Genomic DNA, 20,303 nt, shown 5'->3' with positions numbered 1-20,303 from the left:
AACAGGTCATAACCTTCGACTCAAAAATCCTCCTGGCATTCCAAATGTCAGAACTACAAATAATGGTATCAGATCATTAAGTTTTCAAGGGCCTAAAATCTGGAATTCACTTCTGGAATCAATAAAGACAGTACAAAATACTAGACAATTTAAGAATTTGATCAAAACTTGGTTCTTTGAAAACAAGTGCGCATGCTCATTTGGCAGTAAATGATCTTATGCAATCCTTGAAATTGCTTCATGTTAGTCTTAATTAGTGTATATTCACTATTGTAAAAACTAACATTAAATAATCTGCAATACAATACAATACAATACAATACAATACAATAACAGCAATTGAAAAAAGCAGAAACGAGCATATCAACATTGACTGTGGGGGGCAGGTAGCGAACTTTTCCAAAAATACTACAATACAAGTGTGTATGCAAGAAGGAAATGAACACAGGGCATACCCCCTAACACTTTTTTTGCAAAACAAACATTTTTTTTCAAAATCTTTTGTTATGATTACTAAATCTGACCCGCCTCCCTTCCATCCTGCATCGGAGCCCATGGAACACTGACAATTTTTGAAGCATAATATATCAAAGCATGAAGGATATACCATCTCAGAATACGTTGTTGATAGAAATCTAGCAACATTTTCTTAGGAAACTTTCACCATATATTCATAAGGAGGTATGCCCCGAAATTCTCTTAAGGTTTTACATTTATGGTCCGAAAGTATTGCACCATTCGCCAAAAATGGCCATACAACTATAAAAATTCAAATAGCTGTAAAAAGTAACAGAAGGTTTTAAGTCAACAGTTTAAGCGGGAAATAATAGAAAATTTATCAAGGAATTGTAAGCGAAATATGAATTGCAAAAAACTTTCAAGAAACTTATATTCCTGAACAATACCCATCATTACGAAAACACGCAAATTGAGCTTTGATGATTGGTGTACCTGTAAAATATTTCCAATTAAAAAGCTCTTCTTGGAGGATTTTGCAATGGTGAATTGAGAGATACTTACTTTGTGCTTGGGTGTCTAAAAATGTTTAAATTCCTTACGGAACTACCGAAAACTGAAAATCAAACTCAAGCTCTTTTTGGTTGAAACATTGTAGTCTGCGTAGCTGTTTCTAAATTCCGGAATTTCCAAGCTGTATTTTGTTGTTGCACTGAACATACTTCAATCTCTTTTTAAATTGCTCTCATTATAGCTAGGAGATTTAGAAGTTGAAGACTATTTTTCTTTTATAGAAAAGACAGGTCTTACAATTGCTTGCTTTGTGGAAACAAATGTTAATCTAAAGGCATTATTTTTTTGGCTTTGGAAAACAGCCTGAGTCTGAAAACCTAACATTGTCAGTGTCCTTCTCTTGTGGTCCCCGATGATTTCAACCCTTTAGGCGATATGCCTTAAAAATGATGTTCAGGCATGACACGCCCTTCCATCAAGCATGACACGCCGATTTGTCGGGCATCAAAGCTTCATACCCCTTAATGAAAATAAATTCGCCCCTGAATTGCGCATTTATGTAACTAGTTTAACTAGGGCTAGTAACTGCTGAGGCCAGATCTTTGAAACCATATCACTTCTATCTGGTTGCGTCATGTAACCAGTTTTCCCTATGAAACCAGATGCATGTAAGTAGAATTGCACTTTTATGAAATGGGTTTCAATAAGGCTAGTTCCTATTGAAACAAGATCGTTGAAACCAGATCATTTCTATCTAGTTGCATCATTCAACCAGTGGTTTTCCAGCCTTTTCTCTTAACGTCTCAGATACATGTCACCCGAATCGTGCTTTAAAGAAACGAGTTTCAATAAGACTAGTTCCGGTTGATACCAGATCGTTGACACCAGATCATATCTCTTTAGTTGCATTATGTAACTAGTGGTCTTACAGCCTTTTCTCTTAACATCTCAGATACATGTCACCCGAATTGCGCTTTAAAGAAACGAGTTTCAATAAGACTATTTCCGGCTGAAACCAGATCGTTGAAACCAGATCATTTCTTTCTAATTGCATCATGTAACTAGTTGTCTTCAAGCCTTTTCTCTTAATGTAACCAGATGAATGTGGCCAGAATTGCGCTTTAAAGAAACGAGTTTCAGTAAGACTAGTTCTGGTTGAAACCAGATCTTTGAAACCAGATCATTTCTTTCTAATTACATCATGTAACTATTTGTCTTTTCTCTTAAAGTCTGAGAAACAGGTAACCAGAATTGCGCTTTAAAGAAACTAGTTTCAATAAGATTAGATCCGGCTGAAACCAGATCTTTGAAACCATATCATTCTTTCTAATTGCATCATGTAACTAGTTCTCATTCATCCTTTTCTCTTAATGTCTCAGAAACATGTAACCAGAATTGCGCTTTAAAGAAACTAGTTTCAATAAGATTGGATCCAGCCGAAACCAGATCGTTGAAACCAGATCATTTATTTCTAGTAAAAACGTGTTACTAGAGATTTTACAACCTTTTCCTTTAATGCCTCAAGTACATGTAACTCGAGGTGCTCCAAAAACTGTGTATAGCAAGGATATAGAGCTCACCCAAACACTCCTGTCTTTGCCACATCAAAGGCTCCAATTTCATTTATAGCAGGCTCCATGAGATGAGAGGGAGACAGAGATGATGAACGTTCATTGGCGAATATTCAAATTCAAACATCAGTTTGATGAACGGATGCAGAAATGTGTTCCTGCCTGTGGTCGTTGTTTTGCCAAAATGATCTTGTGACATTAGGCATCATCAGCAATTGTTAATCACAATAGGCATTATTTGATACAAAAGGCATCCTTGGCAGGGGCAAGGCTTCGCAAAACTTCCCTGTTGTTGCGAAACGTGGCACGATTGTTGACTGTAGTGTTAACCGTGGCTGTTTTTTCATCTCATTCGTTATTCAAGAGACTTTTTCGCCAGAAATCTCCTCAACAAGGTGTCTTCTAATTTAATCTACCCAAAAATCTACTTTTGGCCTGAATTTATTGCCTAAAAATGAAAAGATTTGCGAAGACTCAGGGGTAAAACTTGAAAATGGAATAGTCTTAGATCATATCAAATTCAATTTTCAAGAAAAGTGTAGACCGTGGACTATTTCTCAATTTTCTCCTTTAGCATGTTTGAAATTCAAGTTAAAGTTTCTAGAGCATTTGAAACATACATTGCACACGTCTTGGCAAAATCTGGATTGTTTTTTCTCGTTAACACAACTTTTGCAGGCATTTTAAAAATCGTTAACCGTGACTGTTAACCGTAGGGAAGACATTTTCGGACTACGAGATGGCCCTACGACATTTGAATACCAATAGTTTTCATGACACCTATTCATTTTATAATCGAGTTCGTCTGCCTCGATCACGCAAACAAGGTACCGGGTGAAAGAGTTTTACGGCGATAGTGAAGTTTGGCGTTGGTATATTACTTTTTGTATACTTACTCGCTTTTTATCCTGGCTCATTTGGAACAGTTTTTTAAAAGCTTTAAAAAGTACAAAACTCCGTCATGGTGAACGGAAACTGTTCAGTTGTAGGCTGTACGAACAGTCGTTACACATCATGGACAAACCAAGAAGGATTGCCCGTGTAAAGCACCATTTACATTGCACTGGTTTCCAAGTGTACATAAAAACCTTTGAAAGAAGAATGGAATGGATAAGGTTGGTCAACCGCACAACAAAAAGGAGGGCGAATTGGAGACCTGGACAAAGTGACATGATTTGTTTGAACCATTTTGTGGATGGAAAACCCAAAAAGGAAAATCCTTTACCAACCATAAATCTTGGTTATAACAAGCCCCCCAAAATACCTAGACGCAAGCTTTTAAGAGAAAGTCTTTCCTCAGAAACATAAACAAGTTCTCAAAGTGTCCAAGGAATTGAAGGCTCATCGGATTTTGCAGCTGCCTGTAATGATCATATTTATTGCCAAGATGAAACTTCTGCACCATGTTACTCTTGCCAAGATAAAAACAAAGTTTTGACCTCAATGGCAGATGAAATATCGAAATTAAATAAAGAAAAAGAGCAGCTGGAATGCAGTATTAAAAAGTTGAGCAGAAAAATTGATTCACTTTCATTGAAAAAGTCAGAGAAACCACTTTCTGCTGTAATCATAAACTCTGGCAAGAAAATGCGTTTCTACACTGCAATCCAAACTGTGGCCATTTTCAATATATTGTTTTCACTTTTAAAGCCATCACTTCCGAAAATTTATTATTTGAGAGGAAGAGTTTTGTCCACAAAAAGACAAAAAATAGTCAAGCAAAGGGAAAACAAATTGTGTGGCAAAGACCAGCTGCTATTAGTTCTTGTAAGATTGAGACTTGGTGTATTAAATCAAGATCTGGCAGACAGATTTCATATTTCAGAAGGAACATTCTCCATTATATTTTCCACTTGGATTAAATTTTTAAGCAAGGTTCTGGGAAATGCACTCATAGTTTGGTTACCAAAGACATCATTCTTGAAAATTTACCTAACATATTTAAGAAGAAGAATAAAAACACCAGATGTGTAATTGATTGTTCTGAAGTCTACATTGAAAGACCAAAATCCTAAGATGTTCAAGCGTGCACTTGGTCAGAGTACAAAAAGCACAACACATTCAAATTTTTAATAGCTGTGTCGCCAGCAGGCTATATAATGTTTCTTTCAGATTGTCATGGAGGAAGGACAACTGACCAATACATTTGCCAAAACAGTTGTTTTTATAATTTACTTGAATATGGTGATGAAGTTATGGCAGATAGGGGCTTTCAAATTAGAGAAGATTTGTTGCACCATTATTGTTCCTTGAATGTCCCACCTGGTGCCCGAGTGAAGTCACAGATGACATCAGCAGAATGCGACAAAACCAAAGAGGTGGCAAATTTACGAGTTCTGTGGAACGTGCCATCAACAGATTATAAACATTTCGAATTTTGAAAAATGTTTTTCCCATAAAAATATTACCATTGGCTGATGATATTATTAGAGTTTGTGCAGCTATTTGCAACATACAGCAACCATTAATCCGTAAAAAGGTATATGTAAAGTAATGAATTTTTTGTTATTATTTTTGAGGTTACAATGGCAAAAACTTTGAGCATATTGTATGAAAATAAATCTTCAAAATAAAGTCCCAGTTGATTTTCAAATATGAACCTGCACCCCTAGCTATGTGCCTGATTTTGTGCTACTACTACAGCTCCAAGGAGTGTGCCTTATTTCAAGGAGGGTGAATATATTACAATGCTAGCTCTTTAAATAATGAAGAAACATAAAACTTAAAATAAAGTTCTGAAAAATCTTCCTTCAGTCCCATCCAAAGATCTTTGTCAAAGCTTAATATTTGGGTAAAAACACCATTGGGGGTCCAAACATAAAAGTGGCATGTATGGATTTCAGAAGCAGCCATCTGAACATGGCACTGTGTGTAATACTTGTGACTGGGTTTGAGACCTGTTATATTAGCATCTTTATTCAAGTATGGCAATGTAACATCAGCATCCAAAGGTGATTTGTCTCTGAAAGAATATAGGCACTTGACCTCTAAGCAAGATTTTCCACAACACAAGCAATCAATTATTCTGTCTGGGCTGCCACCAACAAAAGGAACATCTTTGCATAAAAAAATGCCGCATTCATGAACTGTAACACATTTGTTGGTTTTTTGATATTCAGCAATAAATGTGTTTACAGCCTCAGTTTCCATTGCACGTCCATATTTTAGTGCAGGCAATTCCGGATTTACATGCTTAGATATACTTTATAGATATACTTAGATAATACCAGATATACTTTTAAAAACTGCCTGAAAATTGATTGAATCTTTATCTTTATTACATGACTTTCTTTGTGTTTGCATTTTTGTTTTGACACTATGTGCCTTTGAAGGGCTGATAACATGTTTTCGGACTGAAAACCATAATGGGTTGTCACTCTGCCCTCTTGTTGCAATTTCAATTCGTGTACGATTTGATGGAAAGTATTCCATTTTCATTAAAAATTCTTCACTGGATTCTGATTCTAATAAAAATTTATCTAAGGTGTTTAATTCTCCCTCTATAATTGCATGTGCAGTGGTATTCTGTTCAACCCTGTTTACAGCAGAGAATAACATTGATTGACTTATGTTACACACTGTTGATAATGCATTTGTATTCTCATCCAAGGTGAGATTTGATTCTTTTTCACCCAATGCATAAAACCTTTTCTTGGTGAACAATTTAGTTCTGATTTTTTTTCCCACGAGTCCCAAAGTCAGCCCTTTTCAATTTGATATCCTTGAGTTTCAAAGGCTGCACTTCTTTACTATTTGGTAGCCATACATTAGGCTTGGATGTACAAGAAGGGTTATTCAACCCCATTCTTACAGCTGCTTCAATTCTGAACAAAGCTGCGGTAACATGGTTGCAGACTTGCGATAGTCCAGCCATGTGCATGTGCAGTGGCTACATTGTATTTGGCCACTATCTTTCTGTAAACAAATCCAGAGTTTATGTGGGACATCTGAGATCTTTTGTGATGGCCTACATGTTGACTTTATCAGGCAGTATTTGCTTGAAGAGGATATTGGGTGGTATAACAGTGGCTTCATCCATCCTGTTGTGTAGTAACTGTAACCTCTAGACGTCTTGTAATCATTAAGGCCTTGACTTTTCAGCTCCGACGGATTAAACGACAAAAAATTAGAAATATCCGGATACAAAGTTGTTGGCCAAAACTTAAGACCTTCATTTTCCGTCAGCCATCCCTCAGCGATTTGAAAAGGATCCCGAATACATTGGTCAGCAAAGGATAGTTTTGCATTGTATTCAGTCACAATTTCCTTTTGTACTTCTTCTGCAGTTTTGAGAACAGGCACATCATTTTCACATGCACCAAACACTCTTGCTATAAAGTCTTGTTTTCGGCCAGTGACTCTGAGCCCTCTTGCACGCAGGAAGCTTTTCAGCTTTTCCACTTTCATTTGGGATATCATATCCATGTTGGCCTCCAAAAGCACTTCACCTGCTCAGTTTGTTGTTGAACTTTTAAATCGCTAGCTTCGCCAAATTCCGGCGCTTTGTACCTGTTTAAGCTTTTAAAAATGCTGTTCTAAAGACGACAGAATGAATCAACTAGGATAAATAGCGAGTAAACAAACTTCAAATAAATCTTCACCCAGAACTTGTTCGCGCGATCGAGGCCGGCGACCTCGATTTCAAAATGAATTGGTGTATTCAATTTCGTGTAAGGTCTAATGATTTTGAGTATTGTAATATATTGAGATGCCAATCTTCTACTATGATAAATTTTAAGATTCCACACAAAAGCAGAGATAAGCATGAAATCTGAATGAATCACAAAACACTTTCTCTACCTTGCTGATGTCTGTAGGTGCGAAGGTGCAATACGCTGTAAAAAATTCTACTTGTTTCTGATTTACGTGTGCATTTGTAGCCATGTCATTTTTTACTCAGCTGTTTATAAACATATATACAAATTTACATTATTTTAGTATTTTGTTCTGTATCCTCCATTTTTAGTTAACGTTTTTAGACGTTTATGCATAGTTTTGATAGTCCCGTCAATGAGTGAACCACTGCAATTGGCTAGTGTCCGTAACACCCTTTCCTTAAAAGCTGTGAAATCCTCCTTCTCTATCCTTTCCTGTAATGCTTCTCTCAACATTGTCCTTTTTACGTTGTGGAAAAAATTTTCTATTGGGTTCGATCTGGTGATCTTCGTGGTATCACAGAATAGAAATAAGGCAGAAGGGTCACTCCGGGCTTTCGCGGCGGTCATGGATTTTCTCGCGCATGCGTTATTGAAAACGAGGTTAGAGGTGGAACATTCCCGGAAAATATTCACGCAAGTAGTAAACTCTCCTTCTTCTGGAACTTCGCGATCGCTTAAAATGCTGGCCTCTAAGACGAAACTTGTGAAGGATGTTAAACGTAGTGGGACTGGTGCTTACTGCGCTGCTGTTAACTGCAATAACAACAGAAAGTCATGCCCCAATCTTCAGTTCTACCGTTTCCCATCGGACGAAAGCCGGTGAGTAGGCCTAAATTTAATTCGCTTCAACAGGATCTTCTTGTTTCAACGTAAAACACTCGAACTTTTTAAAGAAATTAATTCATATTTATTGATTAAAAGATCTATTTTACTTTATAGATGCAGAAAATGGGTACAAAATAGCAGGCGACAGGATCTGCTTAACAAGTCAACCGCCTACTTGAACAAAAATTGCTACGTTTGTTCCAAACATTTTGAAACGGAATTTTTGCCAAAATTCGTTAACGCAAGGTCCCGATTATCAAAAAATGCAATCCCCACCCTTTTTGATGTCCCAAATCCCCCGCCAATAGTTGGAAGTAAAAGAGCCCCCCCAAAGCCAAGACAACCAGGTAAACATACCAATATTCCTCATATGTTGTAAAACACGTAAGATGAGCTTGTAAGTTTAGTTCAATTACTTCTAAAATTTGTTTGTATTTTTTCCTTTTTTATGGTCTTTGCTAGCCTATTGTCTCAACACTATAGCTATTTTGCAAAAAAATAGAGTTCCTGACCGAAAAGGGTTGTTTTACCTATACAAGCATTTTATTGTGTTTTTAGGTATTTCAAAAAAACAAAAATTGGACCTGGATAACTATGGAACTGGTGATAGATTTGATAAATGTAAGTGTTGACATTTTCTTAATCAACTTCTGCAACAAAAATCTACATCATAAATTTTGGTATCTTATTGTTTGCACTTTTTGAAGTATTGAATGTAATTCCGTTTTTTCGCATTTTGTAACTTTACTGTTATTTTTTCAAATATGAAATGATTGATAGATTGCAAATGTATACTCTGCATTTTGTTAGGTAACCCTGATGAAATTGAAGAGGATAGCACACCTATAGAGGCTGCTGATCAAAGCAAGTACAATTATATTTTTTTAAGAAGCTGCTTTTCATAAATCTTAATTATCAAATATTTTATTTGCAGACATTTTAATTAAAAATGGCCTAATATGATTGTTGCTGACTACTGACATCTCTGTTGAATCATTGTATTTTTTAGGGAAAGATGAGTCACCTTCATCAACAAATGGAGAAAATAACAAATATTGTCAGTTTTCCCAAACCCCTGCTCAATTTACTATCAACACCCCAAGGAAAAGAAAACTCAGATCCCTTTTGAAGAAAAAACGCAACAAAATAGCCCTTTTATCAAAGAAATTGTCATTTGGAAAGAATCTCTGTTCATCCTCCCCCCTTAAGAAAAACAAGAAGCGTGCAATGAAGGCCTTGGAATTACTAGATGGAGTTATTTCTCCTGAACTTCATAATTTTCTTAAATGCCAAATCAAATTGTCCTCTCAGAAACCAAAAGGTTGTAGATATGATGATGCTTTTAAAGCATGGGCACTCAATTTGTACCACATCAGCGGGAAATCATATAGATTTCTTGCTAAATTGTTCCATTTACCTACCAAAAGAACTCTCACTCGAATGGTCTCTAGATTTGCATCTGAAGCTGGTTTCTCAGAGAAATCTCTTTATGTGGTAAAGGAAAGGATAGCTTCAATCCCTGAAAGTGCAAAGATATGTTCTCTTATGATGGATGAAATGTCTCTAAAGAGCCATCTTTTCTATGACATATCTAATGACCACATTGTAGGTTTGGAAGATTATGGCAGTGGAGAAAGTTCAGGTCTTCCTGCCACTTCTGCACTTGTTCTAATGGTCAGAGGTGTCCTTTTCAACTGGAAGCAGCCAATTGCATATTTTCTTGTAAACGAATCAAGTGGAAGTAGCCAGTTGAAAAAAATCCTTGCTGAAGCTCTAAATAATTTGGAGTCATTGGGTTTAGATGTTGTTTCTGTTGTGTCTGATCAGGGTTCTAATTTTTTAAAATTGTTTAAGACACTTGGTGTCACTGAAGATCGTCCTTTCTTTTATATGCAAGGAAAGAAGTATTTTACAATATTTGATCCTCCCCACCTTCTGAAATCTGTCAGGAACAACTTGATGAAATATGATGTTGGATTTGATGGGAAAGTTGCAAGCTGGAATGACATAAAATCCTTCTTTGAGAAAGACCAGAAGCTACCAATCAGGGTTGCTCCTAAACTGACTGACAGGCATTTAAACCTAAATGGGTTTTTGAAGATGAAAGTTAAACTTGCATCTCAAGTTTTTAGCCACTCTGTGGCTGCAGGTATTTCCACTTATGTGGCATTAAATGGTCTTCCAGACACAGCTCTTGGCACTGCACAATTTGTTTCTCAAATGGATACCATCTTTGATTGCTGTAATTCACTTAGTTTCCGGGATCCAAAGTTTTGTCGCAGGCCTTTCTCTCCTACCTCTCCACATCTGTCAGAGCTAAAAAAAGGAATAAGGTTCTTCTCATCCTTAAAATTTTTTAACAGAGCCACAGGTGAAGATCGAACAGACAATTTGAAGTGTTTGACAGGTTGGAAAGTCTCTTTAAAGGCTATTTTGTCCCTGTGGGAAAAATTATACCATGAAGGTATTGCATCTTTTTTAGTTACCAGGCAACTAAATCAAGATCCTCTTGAAAACTTCTTTGGCTCTATAAGACAGCAAGGTGGTAACAATGATAATCCTACCCCTGTCCAGTTCAAGAGGGCTTACAGAAAGCTTTTTCACTCAAATTTGCTACATGTTGCCAGTGGCAATTGTGAGGAAGACAAAGATGAGCCTCTAACAAACTTATCTGTCCTTAATGAAATTGCACGCAATGATATCCACTTGCAGTCTAATGCATTGCAATTAATATCACCAGACTACAGGACAGATAATATTCAGAGCCATATTATAAGTGAAAATGCTATCGCCTATGTGGCAGGCTACTTACTGAGGAAAACATTTGATAAACATAAATGTGATACCTGTGAAAAGGCTGTGGTGAATGATACCACTAACAACATCAGACATACTTTTCTGCACTTTAAATCTTATGAAGCAAATTCCTCTACTCATGGAGGACTGATAGTGCCCTCTGAAAGTATGCTCCAGTACGTTGTTGAATTAGAAGATCAATTTGTAGGCTACTTTTCCAGCCTAAAGAAAACAAAAGGAGTTGGAAATGAGCTTCTTGACATCCTGGATAGAGTCACTCTTCAACAACCATGTGCTTCATTTGCAAAAAAATATCTTCTTATGTTATTTATTAGAATGCGTATATATTATTGCTTAAAATTTGCAAACAGAGAGTTAAAGTCATCAAGAAGAAAGAATAGAAAATATTTAAAAATAGTCCATCTGTAGATCAGAACTTCTTTGCATGTTCACAAAGCCTTACATTATTTGAATTCTTAACACCATTATCCTATGCCATATTATATTTTCTTTTATCAGTTATCTTTTGGGTATGCAGGTTAGGTCAATGAATCTAACAAAGGAGACCTGAGGTGCCTCCTTCCCTCTGCTAGCCTTGGGGTTGTACTGTGGGCAAGTGCAAACTACCTCTTTAGCCTCCCAAGCCAGGGTAACGGTGAAGAAAATCATCCATGACCCATTTGCTTTTTAAATTGTTTCCTTTAACTTTAAATAAAACCTTTTATTATCTTGTACCAATTAAAAGATTTAAAAAATTCACTAACAACAGTTTTCCGGTCTACAGCTGACACACTGACGACATTATGAAATCATAAATGTTACTAGTGTTTGTTCTAGCTGTACTGATGAGCCCTGACATTGGGCGAAACTGGGAAATTTCTTGCCTTCATTCACCAGGGGCTGAGCCAAAGAAAGGGCCCTTTCTTTTAAGAACAAGATACCATGTTTGTTAATGACTAATGCTAACCATATCATATTGGCCCTCCACTTCAGCTAGATGATAGCTCATCAATTTTAGAATAAAGCGTGCGTGGACTGAAATTTTTGTCTAAAATTCAATAATTTTTGCAAAGCTAAATAAACTTTCGCTTCAAGGGTCATCGTCCTTCTTCATATTTTATGCTCATCGTTGTTTGTGTTGTTCCTTTCTTGGTGATATCGTTATATTTCATCGCATCGGACGGAGCATGAATTGTATAACACAATTAAGCTAGAATTCGCTAAAATTTAAAAAATCATCGAAATTTAATCACAAATGACATACCTCGTGCTTTCTGAATGATCCCATGCCATTTACCAACTCAATTTCAAACTTTAAAAACCCGAAGCTTCTACGCGCGCTGTTTTCTTTGGTCGCCATTCTGAACGTTACCTCGGAACCGCGAAATTGAAAACGAGTTTAGAGGTGGAGAATGTCAGGAATCCGTGCCCACTAAACAACAAAGGTGCCGACGCGACTGTCCCTTCTGCCTTATTTCTATTCTGTGGTGGTATCTTGACAAGCTCAGCTCCAATTTCTTGTAGGGCATCTTTGGCTACTTTGGCTCTTTGGCTAGGGTCATTATCCATTACAAAAAGCAGTTTCTCTTTATTTTTTAAAACAGCACACTCTAACAGTGCCTGTTGTAATGTTGTTTCAGCAAATTTTGCAATCCAAGGTCCATTCATTTTGTCATATTTTTCAGCAATTATGACGCCTGATGAGAATGCAACGCCCACAATAACATGACATCTTTGACCTGGTAGGCTTTTACTTCCTTTCGTGGTCGTATTTGAGACCCTCATTTGTTTTTCTCGAAACTTTTCCACTCGGCGTTAATGCATCTCTGTAAGGGTTCTGTTTATATGAAACATAAAACACAAATGTATGTTACAAACATAAAATACATATGTATGTATGTATGCATGTTTCATGTTTGTATGTTATAAATGAAACAGCATCTAAGTAAATCAGGACGTCGTCTGTCCAAAAATTCTCGTTGAACTTTTTAAATGCCTCCCTTGCATAACGAACTCTGTGTCTTCTATCTGCATTTGAAAGAACTCCTTTACGTCTGGGTCGTAAGCATCTGTATCCAGCTTTATTCAATACGTTGTTAAACCGGAAACCAACATTGATTGGCTGACGCGATTTCGCTTAGGGACGTGGTAGCAACGGTTCTGTTTAAGTTCAACTCACTGGAAAAATACGGTTTTCTGCATATTCAACGCCCTCCATCAGTTATGTCGCAATCTTCTTGTAAGTTTTCAGCGATCTTGTGTAAATATATACATATCGGACTTCCATTACTATTGTTTCTACATAAATTTTTGTTTTTCCTTGCACCTCCAGGCTTATTATCGGAGGATTGGGCAACTACTTAGGCCCGGACGACTCGTCATGGCAAACGAAATTGTCACGCTTGGAGGAATGACACAGTTTTTTAAAGACGATCTCAACTGTATTAATAAAGGTGAATTGAAGTTCAAAGCCGACTTTGTACTTGAATTACGAATCATTGAACACCAAATTCACGCTAAAGTTCGATCATCTATGAAAGACAGATCGTATGCTGTAACATTGACTGTTGACGGTGATGGGGGCATATCTGAAGGGAAATGCGAACGCCCTCGTGGAAACTAGCTTTGCAGCCACATGGCTGTGTCAGCGATCTATTTGGAGCATCCTGCCCACTATGCCCTATTTGGAGCAACACCAATTAAGAATTTAGCTGTAACATTGTGCTTGTAATTGCTGTATGTTGTAACTGCTGCTTGGAGGTCACTTCTTGGAGTAGCTATTCTAAATTCTGTGCAGTCAATGATAACTCTGCAATTAGAAATGTCTCCAAATGATTCAGACAAACTGCACTTGTTTTTTTCTTGAGAAGGCAAAGTGTTCATCATTCCAGAGAATATTTTGTGCAGTGTTTATATAAAGGTCATTGTTATAATTTGAATAGTTGACTGGCTGACAGATTATCTTTTAGCAATGTCAAAGTAGGGCAAGTCGAGTTTTAGTCCCATCAGTAAAATGAGAAGCTGGACTTCCAAACAAATTGATGTCACCGGTTTTCAGAACCAGTATGTAAATGGTGCAAACCTTTCAACGACTTTTACCAATACATCAAAGATGGGTTTTTCAATCCCAGTATAGCGTTTTACTTCGTCCACTCTTAAACTCTGGTAAGTAAAGCACCTTCTTTCTAATGTCTTCTTCTCAGCGTGCAGCCTCTTGACCTCATTATTCAATTGCTGTATCTCATATGTGCTTGTTGTGGAGTGCCTGTCAGATGGCCCTTGCTGATTACTTGCTCCTTCAAACCCTGCCTGAGGCTGATCATCAATGGCAACTGCTTGGTCTTCATTTATGGAATCGCAAATAGGGACTGCGACTGGTACATTTCTTTTTGCAGATAAGGCTCGGCCTGAGCGCTTTTCGATACGCTCATCGACTTCTCTGCTACGAAGGTTAATGCTGGGAATCGCATTTTTGTTTAACTTTTTTTTCTTGAAAATAGTTGGCGTGTCAGTCTTTGACAAAGAGAAATCTGAGTCGATAAAGTGTTTCGAACATACGACGATGATGTTGGCGTGAAGCTTTCTCTTCTTATCCGACAAATCCAGGCCTTTGCAAGATTTGAATCTTTTGGGTAGTGAAAAAACGATATTTCTTGGTTGTTGGCAGAAGAAGAAAAGCATCCGTAAGCTGAACAGTATTTCGGCATATTTACTCGGAAAATTCAATAAATATTTATAAATCTATGATCTAACAATAAATCTAACAAACCGCATGTGTTTGTTATGAGTGTATAAGGCTCTCTGAACCGTTGCTACCACGTTGCTAAGTAAAATCGCGTTAGCCAATCCAAGCCGGTTTCCGGTTTAACAGCCTATATTCTGACCAAACTTCTGTATCTAACGTCCGTTACTTGGCTTTCTCTTGCTATATCCACCACTCTAATATTTGCATTTTCAGCCTCATCTTTTTGAAAGTTCTTAAATACTTTGCTCTTTCCCTCTCTTTCAAAACTGGAGGTCGTCCTGTATCTTTATTCTTTGTCTTCCTCCTCCCGTTCAAGCCCTCCTGACAAATGCAAACAACACTTGATGGAGAAATTTTACAAACATCAGCAATTTTGCGATACGACAGCCCCTTGTTTTTTCGCAGATAGTATGCAGAGGCTCTTTTCCTTTGGTTAATCATCGTATGGAAGACCATTTTTCCTAATATCACTGTGATTTCTTGTGGACTCTAATCTGCCTATCTGTTCTTTCTCTCTTTTATATATTGGCAATTATAGTTTTGGTTTTATTTTTATCTCTTATTGGTGTTTCCTTATTTGGAAATTTCAAAAGAAACATCTTACTCTCTATACAAATGGCGCCGATTTGCGTCATAAAAATGCTGTGGTCTGTTGTATTAAGGGACATCGATCATCACAAAGGAAAGGTGCCATGAAAACAATTCACGCTTTCAACGCATTCATATCTACCCATTTCCTCTACTGCAATAACATTAACTTTTGTAACTAAGTAATGAAATATAACGGAATGAAACAATTGACAACATCTACTACTGTTAGAAACAACGGCTAAAGCCCCCTACCCCCAAACTGAAGAAAGAAATTAAAAACCGCAATTTTTTTAACAGATTTGAAATCAGCACTATCGAAAACTCTATGTTACCCCATGTTTATTTTACTGTACCATTTGATATTCCAGATAGGTTTCAGACAATCAATCATTTTGGCAGAGATTGTAGTTGTCTTCCAGTCAGTTCTTTTGATATAACCAGATGCATGTAACCAGAATTGCGCTTTTAGAGACTCTTTGCTAACAATGAGCCATTGCGCTACGCAAGCATCCCATAATAATTTTCATACAGCCTGAAATCAGTTATGGTTAATCCGTAGAAGTTTACTGCAATTGTTTGGAATATCGCGTGGATAATTTGCCACCCTCGCAAAGGCTCATTGTTAGCAATGAGTCTTTAACCCTATCCAGACTAGGCTTTTTTAAAAGTTTCGCGAGGCACAAAGTGCCCCCCCCCTCCGTAATTTCTTTGTTCCTGTAGCTAGGACAATGAACTTTGTTTGGATGGTAATCTTATCTAATCTCCACATTTAGTACTATTGTTTCATACTTAAGTCACGTTCGTTTACGATGACATCATCATAATGACTGCCGGATTTACCAGAGTATTTCTATCTTGGTGCATCATGTAACCAGTTGTCTTCCAGCCTGTTTTCCTTATGTAACAAGAAACATGAAACCAGAATTGCGCTTTTAAGAAACGAGTTTCAATAAGGCTAGTTCCCGTTGAAACCAGGTCGTTGAAACCAGAGTATTTCTATCTAGGTGCATCATCTAACCAGTTGTTTTCCAGCCTGTTCTCTTGATGTAACTAGATGCATGTGACCAGAATTGCGCTTTAAAGAAACTATTTTCAATAATGGGGTTATGGGGTTATGGAGTTATGGGGTTATAGGGTAATGGGGTTAGGGTTAGGGTTATGTGTAACGACACAGGGTTCACTTATTGACAGTCTCACATGATAATTACACCATTGCGCTGTGATTAAATCAGGGTCTGTAAATATGTTTTTTCTATTACGTAATCAATATTTTAAGGTTTGCTTAGGTTATATAAAGGGTTGTTTCATAATTTTGATTTTATCCGCCAGTGCCATATTTTTGAGAATTTTTGCCTACAAAGAACTCACATTTGTAAAACCCACCTTTTAAGATGTTTTATATAGGGATAGGGTTAGGGTCGGGAACAGGTACTAGGTTGGGGTCAGGGTTGGGGTCAGGGTTGGGGTTAGGGTTAGGGTTGTTGGAGTTGTTAGGGTTGTTAGGTTTGTTAGGGTTGTTAGGGTTGTCAGGGTTGTCAGGGTTGCTAGGGTTGCTAGGGTTGTCAGGGTTGTCAGGGTTGTCAGGGTTGTCAGGTTTGTCAGGTTTGTCAGGGTTGTCAGGGTTGTCAGGGTTGTCAGGGTTGTCAGGGTTGTCAGGGTTGTCAGGGTTGTCAGGGTTGTCAGGGTTGTCAGGGTTGTCAGGGTTGTCAGGGTTGTCAGGGTTGTCAGGGTTGTCAGGGTTGTCAGGGTTGTCAGGGTTGTCAGGGTTGTCAGGGTTGTCAGGGTTGTCAGGGTTGTCAGGGTTGTCAGGGTTGTCAGGGTTGTCAGGGTTGTCAGGGTTGTCAGGGTTGTCAGGGTTGTCAGGGTTGTCAGGGTTGTCAGGGTTGTCAGGGTTGTCAGGGTTGTCAGGGTTGTCAGGGTTGTCAGGGTTGTCAGGGTTGTCAGGGTTGTCAGGGTTGTCAGGGTTGTCAGGGTTGTCAGGGTTGTCAGGGTTGTCAGGGTTGTCAGGGTTGTCAGGGTTGTCAGGGTTGTCAGGGTTGTCAGGGTTGTCAGGGTTGTCAGGGTTGTCAGGGTTGTCAGGGTTGTCAGGGTTGTCAGGGTTGTCAGGGTTGTCAGGGTTGTCAGGGTTGTCAGGGTTGTCAGGGTTGTCAGGGTTGTCAGGGTTGTCAGGGTTGTCAGGGTTGTCAGGGTTGTCAGGGTTGTCAGGGTTGTCAGGGTTGTCAGGGTTGTCAGGGTTGTCAGGGTTGTCAGGGTTGTCAGGGTTGTCAGGGTTGTCAGGGTTGTCAGGGTTGTCAGGGTTGTCAGGGTTGTCAGGGTTGTCAGGGTTGTCAGGGTTGTCAGGGTTGTCAGGGTTGTCAGGGTTGTCAGGGTTGTCAGGGTTGTCAGGGTTGTCAGGGTTGTCAGGGTTGTCAGGGTTGTCAGGGTTGTCAGGGTTGTCAGGGTTGTCAGGGTTGTCAGGGTTGTCAGGGTTGTCAGGGTTGTCAGGGTTGTCAGGGTTGTCAGGGTTGTCAGGGTTGTCAGGGTTGTCAGGGTTGTCAGGGTTGTCAGGGTTGTCAGGGTTGTCAGGGTTGTCAGGGTTGTCAGGGTTGTCAGGGTTGTCAGGGTTGTCAGGGTTGTCAGGGTTGTCAGGGTTGTCAGGGTTGTCAGGGTTGTCAGGGTTGTCAGGGTTGTCAGGGTTGTCAGGGTTGTCAGGGTTGTCAGGGTTGTCAGGGTTGTCAGGGTTGTCAGGGTTGTCAGGGTTGTCAGGGTTGTCAGGGTTGTCAGGGTTGTCAGGGTTGTCAGGGTTGTCAGGGTTGTCAGGGTTGTCAGGGTTGTCAGGGTTGTCAGGGTTGTCAGGGTTGTCAGGGTTGTCAGGGTTGTCAGGGTTGTCAGGGTTGTCAGGGTTGTCAGGGTTGTCAGGGTTGTCAGGGTTGTCAGGGTTGTCAGGGTTGTCAGGGTTGTCAGGGTTGTCAGGGTTGTCAGGGTTGTCAGGGTTGTCAGGGTTGTCAGGGTTGTCAGGGTTGTCAGGGTTGTCAGGGTTGTCAGGGTTGTCAGGGTTGTCAGGGTTGTCAGGGTTGTCAGGGTTGTCAGGGTTGTCAGGGTTGTCAGGGTTGTCAGGGTTGTCAGGGTTGTCAGGGTTGTCAGGGTTGTCAGGGTTGTCAGGGTTGTCAGGGTTGTCAGGGTTGTCAGGGTTGTCAGGGTTGTCAGGGTTGTCAGGGTTGTCAGGGTTGTCAGGGTTGTCAGGGTTGTCAGGGTTGTCAGGGTTGTCAGGGTTGTCAGGGTTGTCAGGGTTGTCAGGGTTGTCAGGGTTGTCAGGGTTGTCAGGGTTGTCAGGGTTGTCAGGGTTGTCAGGGTTGTCAGGGTTGTCAGGGTTGTCAGGGTTGTCAGGGTTGTCAGGGTTGTCAGGGTTGTCAGGGTTGTCAGGGTTGTCAGGGTTGTCAGGGTTGTCAGGGTTGTCAGGGTTGTCAGGGTTGTCAGGGTTGTCAGGGTTGTCAGGGTTGTCAGGGTTGTCAGGGTTGTCAGGGTTGTCAGGGTTGTCAGGGTTGTCAGGGTTGTCAGGGTTGTCAGGGTTGTCAGGGTTGTCAGGGTTGTCAGGGTTGTCAGGGTTGTCAGGGTTGTCAGGGTTGTCAGGGTTGTCAGGGTTGTCAGGGTTGTCAGGGTTGTCAGGGTTGTCAGGGTTGTCAGGGTTGTCAGGGTTGTCAGGGTTGTCAGGGTTGTCAGGGTTGTCAGGGTTGTCAGGGTTGTCAGGGTTGTCAGGGTTGTCAGGGTTGTCAGGGTTGTCAGGGTTGTCAGGGTTGTCAGGGTTGTCAGGGTTGTCAGGGTTGTCAGGGTTGTCAGGGTTGTCAGGGTTGTCAGGGTTGTCAGGGTTGTCAGGGTTGTCAGGGTTGTCAGGGTTGTCAGGGTTGTCAGGGTTGTCAGGGTTGTCAGGGTTGTCAGGGTTGTCAGGGTTGTCAGGGTTGTCAGGGTTGTCAGGGTTGTCAGGGTTGTCAGGGTTGTCAGGGTTGTCAGGGTTGTCAGGGTTGTCAGGGTTGTCAGGGTTGTCAGGGTTGTCAGGGTTGTCAGGGTTGTCAGGGTTGTCAGGGTTGTCAGGGTTGTCAGGGTTGTCAGGGTTGTCAGGGTTGTCAGGGTTGTCAGGGTTGTCAGGGTTGTCAGGGTTGTCAGGGTTGTCAGGGTTGTCAGGGTTGTCAGGGTTGTCAGGGTTGTCAGGGTTGTCAGGGTTGTCAGGGTTGTCAGGGTTGTCAGGGTTGTCAGGGTTGTCAGGGTTGTCAGGGTTGTCAGGGTTGTCAGGGTTGTCAGGGTTGTCAGGGTTGTCAGGGTTGTCAGGGTTGTCAGGGTTGTCAGGGTTGTCAGGGTTGTCAGGGTTGTCAGGGTTGTCAGGGTTGTCAGGGTTGTCAGGGTTGTCAGGGTTGTCAGGGTTGTCAGGGTTGTCAGGGTTGTCAGGGTTGTCAGGGTTGTCAGGGTTGTCAGGGTTGTCAGGGTTGTCAGGGTTGTCAGGGTTGTCAGGGTTGTCAGGGTTGTCAGGGTTGTCAGGGTTGTCAGGGTTGTCAGGGTTGTCAGGGTTGTCAGGGTTGTCAGGGTTGTCAGGGTTGTCAGGGTTGTCAGGGTTGTCAGGGTTGGGGTTGGGGTTGGGGTTGGGGTTAGGGTTGGGGTTGGGGTTGGGGTTGGGGTTGGGGTTAGGGTTAGGGTTAGGGTTAGGGTTAGGGTTAGGGTTAGGGTTAGGGTTAGGGTTAGGGTTAGGGTTAGGGTTAGGGTTAGGGTTAGGGTTAGGGTTAGGGTTAGGGTTAGGGTTAGGGTTAGGGTTAGGGTTAGGGTTAGGGTTAGGGTTAGGGTTAGGGTTAGGGTTAGGGTTAGGGTTAGGGTTAGGGTTAGGGTTAGGGTTAGGGTTAGGGTTAGGGTTAGGGTTAGGGTTAGGGTTAGGGTTAGGGTTAGGGTTAGGGTTAGGGTTAGGGTTAGGGTTAGGGTTAGGGTTAGGGTTAGGGTTAGGGTTAGGGTTAGGGTTAGGGTTAGGGTTAGGGTTAGGGTTAGGGTTAGGGTTAGGGTTAGGGTTAGGGTTAGGGTTAGGGTTAGGGTTAGGGTTAGGGTTAGGGTTAGGGTTAGGGTTAGGGTTAGGGTTAGGGTTAGGGTTAGGGTTAGGGTTAGGGTTAGGGTTAGGGTTAGGGTTAGGGTTAG

The 20,303-nt window shown here is 40.3% G+C and overlaps 2 protein-coding genes and 1 pseudogene across 3 annotated transcripts in view; 2 read left to right on the top strand and 1 right to left on the bottom strand.

The window, feature by feature from the left end:
• Nucleotides 1–16,483, top strand: part of LOC148958664 (uncharacterized) — a 61,355-nt gene extending 44,872 nt beyond the window's left edge. Inside the window, exons 3-4 of one of the 2 annotated variants that reach the window (XR_016144489.1) lie at nt 12,505–12,561; nt 13,152–16,483. Coding sequence is in view for 1 of the 2 variants with exons in the window: in XM_089111935.1 (XP_088968061.1) it covers nt 13,152–13,442 (291 nt within the window). In the remaining variant the exon portion in view is untranslated. The remainder of the gene's footprint in view (nt 1–12,504; nt 12,562–13,151) is intronic. The other variant, XM_089111935.1, reaches the window with a different exon arrangement.
• On the bottom strand, nt 5,223–6,965 carry LOC148958666 (uncharacterized; annotated as a pseudogene).
• On the top strand, nt 7,551–9,435 carry LOC148958665 (uncharacterized). Its single transcript, XM_089111934.1, has 4 exons — nt 7,551–8,017; nt 8,138–8,370; nt 8,582–8,644; nt 8,834–9,435. The coding sequence occupies exons 1-4, from the start codon at nt 7,551–7,553 to the stop codon at nt 8,926–8,928; spliced, it is 858 nt and encodes a 285-aa protein (XP_088968060.1). The 3' UTR covers nt 8,929–9,435.
• Nucleotides 16,484–20,303: the final 3,820 nt, after the last annotated feature.

Source organism: Rhopilema esculentum, chromosome 12 (genome assembly GCF_057945365.1).
Source record: "Rhopilema esculentum isolate cy_ngs chromosome 12, ASM5794536v1, whole genome shotgun sequence".
Taxonomy (NCBI): Eukaryota; Metazoa; Cnidaria; class Scyphozoa; order Rhizostomeae; family Rhizostomatidae; genus Rhopilema; species Rhopilema esculentum.
This window is presented reverse-complemented; position numbering and strand designations above follow the sequence as displayed.

What these genes read in the sequence shown, in the direction of transcription:
- LOC148958665 (XM_089111934.1), top strand. Translation starts at nt 7,551, where the DNA reads ATGAGTGAACCACTGCAATTGGCTAGTGTCCGTAACACCCTTTCCTTA. An exon ending in TTCCCATCGGACGAAAGCCG is followed by an intron (nt 8,018 to 8,137) that starts GTGAGTAGGCCT and finishes TTTACTTTATAG; the next exon opens with ATGCAGAAAATGGGTACAAA. An exon ending in CCCAAAGCCAAGACAACCAG is followed by an intron (nt 8,371 to 8,581) that starts GTAAACATACCA and finishes TTGTGTTTTTAG; the next exon opens with GTATTTCAAAAAAACAAAAA.